Below are 11,148 nucleotides of genomic sequence, written 5' to 3' on the forward strand. Positions count from 1 at the left end.
GACAATAGAGATGTAACTTTCTTGCAGTCATGAGCCCAAAGGGCCTTCTAGGGTTTATTCTTCTGCCTCCAGCTTGTAATACCTCCAAATTTTCTCCGTTTGTAATGAATGCTTTGGGAATGAGAAATGCGTATTCATATTTGAAGGGTGCGTTCTCATTGGCTTTCAAGTTTTTCTTGCTCTTGAAATAATGAAAGTATGAATGGTAGTAAATACAAATACATGATATAGAGAATAAATACTCCAAAAGCCTCACAAGTCCTCATAAAGTTTTCTTAATACAAAATTATTAACTGGGCTTCTGGGTTCCTTGGGCTTGCAGGCATTTTTCCCAAGGGCCAATTTCTTTGAGGCGGGGCTTGGGAAATCTCACTCCAGAAGATCCTCTCTTTTACTAAACAATGCTCCCACCCTGACTTTGTGTCAAGCTCTAGAAAATGGCAGTGGAAGGATATTTTCCCAGGTCCTTTTCCCCATTGGAAGCAAGGCCCTTTTCAACTGTGATGTTTACACAATGATGACATTTACAGTCCATATTGCTTAGGTACAGTGAATACTCACATCCTTTGTGTCCCTGAGAGCACTGGCCACAATACACAGCACTGGGAACACACTCAGTAAATCACAATCTGCAGTGTAGAGCAGATGCTCAGCAAATACTCAGTGAGCAAGAAGATCAATGTAAAGTGAATTAGTGAATTAACAAGGAAGCACACGTTTGTACCAGGAGTTTTTTAACCTTATGGTCAACTTCTTGACACCATAGGTCATGCCTCCAAATCTGACCAGAACAGAGCAGCTTTATGAATTTTCTATCTGTGCTTTGAGATCAGCTAGTCTGGTGTGTTGTGCTAGTAGGTGACCAAACAAGTTGAATGGACTGAGTTTGTGGATAAAACAAGAGAAAAACACTTCGGCTTCATAACTTTTGAATGGTGTTGGAGTATCAATACTGCTGAAGCCTAGTTTAGTCCACATAGAATAGTCACATAGTGCTCTTCAGTAGAGTCTTAGAAAATGGATACATTTTAGTGAAAATCTTCTAAAAATAAGCAATCAAAGAAGCCCTAAAAGCCTTTGACTGACAAGGCAGAATCAAGAAAAGGATTGAAACTTAAGATGTGCTAGCCAGGAAAATGAGTGGTGGTTAGACTCTTTAGCTGCATGTCAGCAAGATGGCTCCTAATCTTTACTTTCCATGCTCAGGGGGCTCAATGAAGTCTCCTTTAGTCTCCTGGAATGAAACATAAGCACGTTGAACTAGGAAGAAGGAATGATGCAGGGACACACCAGTTTGGAAATACATGTCTCTTAACTGTGCTCTTGAAGTTAGAGGGTTGAAATGCCATCAGGGTTTTATATTATCTCAGCTACCCTTAGAACAGACAACAGTTTTTGATAAATACAGATCAGCTGGGATTGCAAAACTTTTGAATGCAGCCTGGAAGTCGTTCTGGGATTGTAGGTTCTCTCAAGTGGTTGAACTAGGAACAATGAAAACTTTGTCTTTCTTTCTCTTTCTTTCTTTCTTTCTTTCTTTCTTTCTTTCTTTCTTTCTTTCTTTCTTTTTGTGGAGAGGAGATAGTTTAAACTCTTACTTAGCATCTACAGTAGGATAGTGAACTATAAATAATCCAGACAACTTGAGTCTGCTGCTGTGCTTGAATGTTTTTATGGTCCCATTTCCACTGTGATAAATACGATCATTCTCTCACTTGGATGCGTATGCACTTTTGTGTATGGATAGGTGCAATCTCCACTGAACAGAGGTTGATAGATAAAGAATTGATAAAACAAGAATCTCATTAACTTATGCTCCACCAATTTTGAGTTTTTGATAATTTGGATAGGGACCAAGCAAAAGTTTCCTTTAGTATTATCCATAACAACAGTGTATACTGAGCAAGTAAATAACATCGATAAGATTCAGGAAGAGTATTTAACTATGTAGGAGAAAACATAGCTTCCCATTAATTTTGGACACATGCTTTCTGATGCAAATATCTGTAGTGCTAAGTGCTAACCTAACCTATTCATTAATTTGGATTGGTTTCCTATAGAGTTAATTCAGAAATTTTTAATTTTGAGTGATTAAGTACATCTGATCCTTCCTCACTGGTTTCGAGTTACAGGGACCTAGCTCACATTATGTGGACCCCGTGGTCAAAGCTAGCTGTAGGAACCTCTCTAGCCTACATACAATGGGCAGGAAATTTTTAGACTTAACTTTTGTCAGTGAGCCCAATACTGTAGAGTGTTGATTGTGGTGTTAGTCGAATGTTAGTTACTAATAGAACTTCTTTGGAGTCACTAGTGTGTATTGTGGAGGGCTAAGCATGGAAGAAGCAGGTGGGGGTGGGAGGAAAAGCACACTGATCTCTGATACCTCATAACCTAAGGTCTCGACTTGGCCTAATGGAAAATATTTGTCAGGAGAATCACTAAACCTTGTATTTTTTTTAGCATATTTTATGCTGTGGTCAATACCAGTGGGCATATACTGATTAGGAGGATCCATTCAGTTTTAGAGAGCAGTGTTCATTACCAACAGATGATGTCTTGGTTGTTAGCGGCACTATATCTGAAGTCCATTTTAATGCCATCTTAGAACATTTAGGGTTTGGGGGAATGGTTCTTCACTTAGTACTCAAGAATTTGTCCTTGCCTTGAACACAAGCTCATAAGCTTAGTGAATGTTTACATAGGATGTTCGAGACATTTTTGGAAAGCTGGGACATTTGGCTGTATTTTTTGACCGTTTGTAGTTGATACAGGATGACCAGCAGAATTATCCATAGTGGGGCTTTTTTAATTGACATTTTCCTGTCTTATTTTAGAGCACTTGGTGGTAGGTTAAGTTTTCGGTTCTACTGTAGCTTCTTCCATGGAGGTTGTGGAGATCTTTGTGCACCGTCCTGGTGTTGTTCCTCACAACCCAATGGGAACGTCTCTTTCCTTACATCAGTGATTTGCTGTCCGACTGCCGCCTTTTACTTACCTTCTGCTAGGGTGATGTTAGGGACCCTACAGAGTACTGAGCAGAATCTCCAGGGATATTTGGCTTGTTGCAAAGCAGACAGTATGTGCTTAGAAGTGTTAATATGTAAAGAATTGGGGTTATAGATTCATAACTCTGTGAAACTAATTAAAAGGAGCTAAGATGCTTTCATGAGTGATGTGTTTGCAAAACCTCAGAACTTGTTTGGGGAGTTCTTGGACTGAAGTTCAAAATGGATGGCTGTGAAGTTCTCAAGCCAAAAATGACCTGAGTCAGGTAAACTTGGTACACTTAATTTGTTGAAATACCTATCTCATTTGTGGTTTAGTAGTAGGCAAGGCACCTGGGGAGTAGAGAAATGGGATTATTTCAAAAATTAAACCAATTTAGCTTGTGTGAAATGCATGGCAGGCATTTCATGTCAGTTGCAAAAGGTGATTAATTGGAGGAGAGTGTGGAAGCAATTCTAGCCAATCAGAAGGACAGTGTTAAGACTGTGATTATAAAAATGGTTACTTTACAGTCTTAATTTCCATGTAGTCTGGAACACAAACAGATCTCACAATCACTTGTCCAGGTCCTATATTTAACCCTGGATGAAAATGCCTTGTATTTGTCCATGGATGGCTAGATAAGTCCTAAAGGTGTTCAGATAGTATTTTGTGGAAAAGAGCATATAAGACTGAAAGCCTACTAGAAGTTGTTGCATGTGATTTTTCCATTGCCTGTATTGGCGACCCAGTTATACTGCAAGGTCTCATGACAGTTCTCCTCAGCGCAGCTGACCTAGAGAATCTACTAGTGATTCCACTTTAGGCAGGGAATATGAACATAATTGCAGGTATGAGGAAAACAGGACTAATGACCCAGAAGATGGTGTTGTTTAGTGCATAATTCACCCATGTTGAGCATTTCCACTTTTTCTCTAGGCCATATGATGACGCATTAAGAAATAGAAGTAAAAAATGTTAATTGGGACTTAGTAAGAAATTTATGTGTGTTAATAACAGACCCTTAATGCTGACTTGGTTTTACCCTTGGTATAATGGCCAAAAGGGCACCAGACTATTGGTTTCTTAACTTTTTTAGCCTGGGGCATTCTTCACTCTGTATGGATTATACCAACCTTGAAACTTGAGGCATACCTCCAAAATAACAGTGAAACCAACACTGGAGCCAATGGGGAGCCAATGGGAAACTTTCCATTCATCATATCCTGTTTCTTGTAAATTGTTTATACTACCTGCATTTGTTTGTTCAATAGTAAAGCATAGTAAACACAGTCTTGAACTTGGTCTCAGTCACTGTTTTAACCACCTTTCAAAATTGTAATGAATTTTTTATGTTCTTGTTCAGCATGGCTTTGAATTTTCAATTACCCCACACTTACCAGAAGAATCAGGATTGCTTAGAGTATACCAGGTCATCTTGGCTTGTTGGGGCTGGACATATTTGCTTTAAGCAGTGATAGGTTAGACCCTCCCACATGGGATATAATGTGTGGACTTCACATTATGCCATGTGAAAGAAAGGAGCATAACTGGATTTGGAAAGAGGTAGATTGACTTACATTTAGTGGCCTGTGTATGAAGTCCTCTAGATTTCTGGACATTAAGAGCTATTCATCTATTATTGGTTTGAAGGCCACCTAGTGCCTCCACTCTCTTAGTCACTTATTATGGTTGCCCTGTGGGGTCATTCTATGACAGGAGGATTAGCACATTATATGCATACACTTGAGACACTGTTCATTATGCTCTTCAGCTATTTACTGAAAGTCTTCCAAGTGTTTAATGATTTCAGTTTAAGTGGGGAAATTAATCAGAATGGAATCTAGTATTGTAGTGTAAAGATTTAGTGTATGGGAGTAGAATTTGAGTTCTATCCAAGCATTTTCTCTGATAGCTTAAATGATTTTTCTTGATTTTTTTTCCAGTAACTGCCTTGCCGTGGAAATCAAGATTCTTCCCTCATGGTAAATAAATAGCTGGACATCCAGAACCTGAAGAGGCTCTAGTATAAAACCAACACTAGAAATAGGGCCATCCTTATAGAGAACTAAAGAATCATTGCTTTGGTGTTGTCTTCAGAAGTGAGCTTGCAAAACAAATTGGAACTTCAAGATTGTCAATAATTAAAGATACTGTATTTTATTTGTAAAGTATGGCTACACTAATGGCACACGGTTTTGTCCATATATGGAGCAGGAATATGGGGATGTCTAAGCCCAAAGAAGCATACATTGGAAAAGTGGAAAGAAAGAAGAATATTAGACTGCTGGTCTATTTCAGCACTGGAGAATATACAACTTTTCAACTAACTAATAATATTAAAAATGTGGTACTTAGATCCTATGGAGGAAAACAAAATCACCTGCATTTAACTTTCCAAAATAATAGCTTCTTGTTTATTGAAGGATTATCTTCTGCAGATGCTGAAGAGTTGAAGATGTTCTTGGATGGATTCCATCAAAATAATCAACCATCCATGAAACCTGTTAAGGATGGAGGGATCTTTGCCAGCACAACAACACAGAAGGAAATCAACAAAAGTTCATCTCACGAAATATGTAATAAGTCAAGTAGTGGATCTTCAGAGACAGGAGAAGGACATGGAACAGCTGACCTTCAGCAGAAGCCTTTGTGTGCATCAAAGTCATCAACACTTACTTGCAATGATTTACCAGAAAATGGACAGGAGAAGAAAAAAAGAATGTTATCATCTGGTTCAGGGATGGGTGGGAAATTCCTGCAAAAGAATAGCTCTGTAAGAGATAAGAAATCCAAGACAGATTCCTTGAGGTATGTAAGCCACAATAGGAAGAAAAAATTGAGGTTAAAAAATAAGAAGAAATTAGCATTTGAACACTTATTCAAGACCGATTCTACTGGAAACCCTTACCTTCAGGGTGTTAGTGTTCTTCAGGTGCTTTGTGAGAAAATATATTTGACATTTCTGTTGGAAGCAAAGTATAGTGCAGATAAGCCAGAGTGGGACAGACTCAAGATGACCCTTGACTTGTACCCAGAGAAACTCTTGCAAGGCCTCCCCAATTTGGGAAACACCTGTTACATGAACGCAATTTTACAGTCCTTATTTTCGATTCCGTCATTTGCTGATGATTTATTCAGTAAGGATTCCCCATGGGGTAAAATTCCCCTTGATGCTCTTAGCATATGTTTAGCACAGCTGTTTGTTTTGAAAGATATTTATAACATAAAAATCAAGGAGAGGTTACTTGTGAACCTTAAAAAAACCATATCATCAGTTGCAGAGATTTTCTCTGACAACGTACAAAATGATGCTCATGAGTTTTTAGGTCACTGTTTAGATCAGATGAAAGAGAGCATGGGGAAATTAAACACCATATGGAAGGCTAAAATTGAATCTGAAGAGGAGAATCCAGCTCAACAGATCTTTCCTGGAAGTGCTGCCACTGAAGTGCTCATTTGTCCCGTCATCAGTAATTTTGAGTTTGAGTTGCTGCGCTCTATTACTTGTCAAGCCTGTGGTCATGTTGTTCTCAAGACCGAAGTGAATAATTATCTCTCCATCAACCTTCCACAAGGAACGAAATCACTTCCTTTGTCTATTCAGTCTGCTTTTGATCTCTTCTTCGGAGCCGAAGAGCTTGAGTATAAATGTGGGAAATGTAAGCATAAGAGTTCTGTTGCAGTGCACAAATTTAGTAGGCTACCCAGGGTTCTTATTGTTCATCTGAAACGTTATACCTTTGACGAGTTTTGGTCGCTAAGGAAGGATGACCAGGAAGTCGTTATTTCCACACATTTAGATATATCATCTCATTGCAATGAAACTACCAAGCCACCTCCTCCTGTGAGCAAGAATGTGCTTACTAGGGATTTCCAAATCCTAAAAGTCTTTCACAGCATAAAATTTGGAAACTTCTTTCTATCAACACCTTCAACAAAGCCAACCTCAGCATCCAATGATTCTCTGATTCCACACATTGGACCAGACAAAGAGTCTGAACCACAAAAATGCCAGATTCTCTGTGAAGGATCAAATGGAGAACAGAAAGAAGACCTGGGAAAATGTCCTAAACTGAATGTAACTGAGTCTGAATTAGTAAACTTAGGAAATGGAGCAGTCACTGAAAAAGAGCTATTAGCTGCTGGCTTGATGATGGATCTTGAAGCAACGTCCCTTTCTCAGATCCAGAAAGATGAAGGTAAACCCACCAGTGGTCCAGACAGGTGTCTTGCCGAAGTTTATCTTCAAGAAATGTTTGAAAATCTAAAACAAAAGAAATATGAGACAACTAATACGCTTGTAGATTTCAAGAGTGGCACTGAGACTACTGAAGATACTTATAAACGTGAAAAAAACGGAATTCCAAAAGAATTCCAAAAACTGACTAAACAGACCCAGCAGGATGAATGGATGAAAATCTATGAACAAGCCCTGCAGCAGGCACTGCTTGGAACCCTCTTGAAGACACGTACCCACTGGTATGCAAAGAACCTCAGAAAACCTGCAGAATTACGTCTCCAGGAGGCCAAAGCAAATTCCCTAGGGGCACTGGGTTCCAATAAAAACCCTGGAAAAAAAGAATGTTTAAATAAGGAGAAGTCAGAAACTGAAGCCACAAAACCAAAAAGAAGCGGTAAGATGAGTGATCTCGATTCCTATCGGCTCATTGGTGTTGTCAGCCATCTTGGGAAGACCCCAAATTCAGGCCATTATATCAGCGATGCCTATGACTTTGAGAGGCAAGTGTGGTTCACTTACAATGATCTACAGGTATTGAGTATCGAAGAAGATCTCATGCAGGAGGCTAGGCTTTGCACCGGGTACATCTTCTTTTACATGCACAATGATATTTTTGAAGAGCTGTTGAAAAGGGAAGAGAACTTCCAGTCTCGTAACACAAAGGCAGGGAAGACCCCTCAGGAGAAGTAAGTGGAACAGGCTCCTGGTTGCACACATCTGCTTGACTACCTCATTGGTTACCACTTCCTCTATGGAAGGAAAACTCCACTCTAGCCAAAGATGAAGAGGCAGATGGCATCCAGGGTCAGAATTTAAGCAGAAACACTTGGGGGAAAATCTCTATTCTAACCCTAATACAGATAGGTCAATCCCACAGTTCAGCTGATAAGTATTCCTTTCTATTAGACTAGAATTGTGTTCTCCATATTCTGGTGCAGTGGATTTTAAGTGCAGTCTTTAAATCAGCAACATCAGGATCATGGAGAAACTTTTGAGAAATGCAAATTCTTGGGTCCCACCACATAAATGCTAATTCAGCAAGTCTGATGGGGGGTGTCAGGGTTGTTGGGGGTAGGGAACAGCAATTTGATGGAGATTCCATCAGATGCTTGAGAAATTTAGAGAACTACTGTTCTCTACCACCACATAACTGCTAGTTCAGCAACTCTGATGGGGGGTGTCCGGGTTCTTGGGGGTAGGTAACAGCAATTTGATGGAGATTCCATCAGATGCTTGAGAAATTTAGAGAACTATTGTTCTCTACCACCATATAACTGCTAGTTCAGCAACTCTGATGGGGGGTGTCAGGGTTGTTTGGGGTAGGGAACAGCAATTTGATGGAGATTGCATCAGATGCTTGAGAAATTTAGAGGACTACTGTTCTCTACCACCACATAACTGCTAGTTCAGCAACTCTGATGGGGGGTGTCAGGGTTGTTGGGGGTAGGGAACAGCAATTTGATGGAGATTCCATCAGATGCTTGAGAAATTTAGAGAACTATTGTTCTCTACCACCATATAACTGCTAGTTCAGCAACTCTGATGGGGGGTGTCAGGGTTGTTTGGGGTAGGGAACAGCAATTTGATGGAGATTCCATCAGATGCTTGAGAAATTTAGAGGACTACTGTTCTCTACCACCACATAACTGCTAGTTCAGCAACTCTGATGGGGGGTGTCAGGGTTGTTGGGGGTAGGGAACAGCAATTTGATGGAGATTCCATCAGATGCTTGAGAAATTTAGAGAACTACAGTAGTGTGTTAGGTATCTTGGTGGATTTTGCTGTTGTATATTTGGTTACATTTCTAAAGGAGTTTGATTACAGTTTTTGTTTCTTATATTCACATATGCCTTTCCTTCAGAAACTTATTAAAAACAAAAAACACACACAGAGAAATCACTCTTCTGCCGATCATACTCAGTGATTTGACTTAAAAAAAAAAGTTTCTGGAGTCCTGACCAAAAACAAAACAAAACAAAAAAACACACACAAAAAAACACAAAACAAAAACAAAACAAAACAAAAAAACAATTGCTGAGGTTTTGGCAATAAAAAAAAATAGTTGCTATGGTCCTGTCAATAAATAGTAAATGAATCTGGTAATTTATGAATCATCTTGGGCATATGCAAATGAGACTATAACACCAGGTCAAGTCTCCAAATTGTTTGCTAGACTCCTCCTTTTGCTCAGTATCAAAAGGGTTATATACTCTCAAGCTTAAGGATGGAGAGTTTATTTGCCCTCAAGAAATTGACCCACTTTTCCTATTTGCTAGCCAGCTGTTCTTGGTGTCATTTTAGTCTTCTCCAAGAGGCACTTGATTTGCCTCAAAGGAACATTGATTTGCCAGAACTTTATCTGAAGCCTTGAACAATCCTCTGCATTCAATATTATAAGACTAATGCCAGATTTCTTTTATTCCTCCATATCTTATAGCAATGGTGACCTTATTCCTTCAAGGAATAAACACACAATGCACACTTTAGAGTGGACCTGTAGGATTTGAAAGTGTTACTTGTCACTGATTTTGTATAACGTTATAAAACTTAAAACTATTTGAGGTGCCTTTGAGGCAGGTACAGTAACACCTTGTACCTTTGTTAGGAAGAAATTACTTACACTAAAGGGCTTTCTCACATCACACGAAGGGACTGAATTTTTGGTTCCACCTTTACCAACATGGGCGTCCCTCCTTGTTTCTAGGGGGTGGGCTCGGTATGGCTGTATTAATCCAACAGCTCGTTGGTACTTTAAATCCCAGAGGCCTTTAAAGAGGTGAGTTGGAGTGTAGTGGTGTGGGGAAGTTAGAAAATGCCCTTTAAGGGGAAAACCAGATTCGAAAGTTGGGGAATTCTATTGCTCACAGCACAGTGCATCTAGAAGGAGGTCTGAATGAGACTTGGAGATTGCAAGGTAGGTGGAGGCAGTTTGTTTATTCAAGTTGTGTAGTACTTCAGCAGCTGTGGTGGTTGAAGGATAAGGCTGGAGTTCCCTTTAGAGGAGGGGAGGGACAGTTCGGTCTCACAATTCCAGGCTTTTGACCTCTCTAGAATAGTTAAGCGTGAGCTCAGTTACATAGGCATCAAAGCAGGAGTTTTGGTAGAGTGAGAGAAAAGTTAATTTGTTTTGAAAGGAGAATGAAGATGCCAGTAGCTTTGAGATTTAGAAATGTCTGGTGTGAAGTATAGAGTATTATAATCCTGAATATGCTGCTCTTCAGCATGGAGCACTTCCAAAATGCAGGCTAAACTAAAAGGTGAAGAAGATGGTTGGGATATCCAGGATGGGGAGGGTCTATCCTCCTAGACAGATGGCTTGGGTGGAACCCTTCATCGCCCTGTGAGAAAAAATTTGAGGTGCACAGTGAGCAGCTGCATACCATCTGTGTGTTACACTGTTATTTAAATAAAAGATTAAAATAATTCTTAAGTGACTCAGTGGCTGTTATTTATTAATGGATTTTAATTAATTCTCTAATTTACACATCAGATTTCTAAGTAATCAATGGATACAAAAACTTTCTTTGACAGTGTATTAGTTTTCTATTGCTCCTGGAACAAATTACCACAAACCTAATGGCGTACAACAACACGACCTTGTTATCTTACGGTTCTGGAGGTCAGGAGCCCAAGATGGGTATCACTGGGCTCAAATCAAGATGCTGACAGGGCTACAGTCCTTCTGGATGCTCTGAAGGGACAGTCTGTTTCCTCGTCTTTCCCAGCTGCTGGGGGCTTCCCCACATTCTTTGACTCATGGCTTCAGCCAGTGATGTGCCAGCGATGTGAGGCTGAATCCCCATACTGCCATCTCTGACTCTTCCCTCCACTGCCTTCCTCTTCCACTTTTAAGAGTTATGGTGAGACTAGGCACGACCAGATAATCGAGGACAATCCCCTACCTTAAGGTCAGCTGA

The 11,148-nt window shown here is 39.8% G+C and overlaps 1 protein-coding gene across 1 annotated transcript in view; it reads left to right on the forward strand.

Annotated features, from left to right (window-relative positions):
* USP26 (ubiquitin specific peptidase 26) overlaps positions 1-10,665 on the forward strand; it is a 54,336-nt gene extending 43,671 nt beyond the window's left edge. Inside the window, exon 4 of the mRNA XM_081794324.1 lies at positions 4,935-10,665. Coding sequence (XP_081650450.1) covers positions 5,162-7,921 — 2,760 coding nt within the window. The 5' untranslated portion in view covers positions 4,935-5,161 and the 3' untranslated portion in view covers positions 7,922-10,665. The remainder of the gene's footprint in view (positions 1-4,934) is intronic.
* The last annotated feature ends 483 nt before the right edge of the window (positions 10,666-11,148 follow it).

Source organism: Panthera onca, chromosome X, assembly GCF_046562875.1.
Source record: "Panthera onca isolate mPanOnc1 chromosome X, mPanOnc1 haplotype 2, whole genome shotgun sequence".
Classification (NCBI taxonomy): domain Eukaryota; kingdom Metazoa; phylum Chordata; class Mammalia; order Carnivora; family Felidae; genus Panthera; species Panthera onca.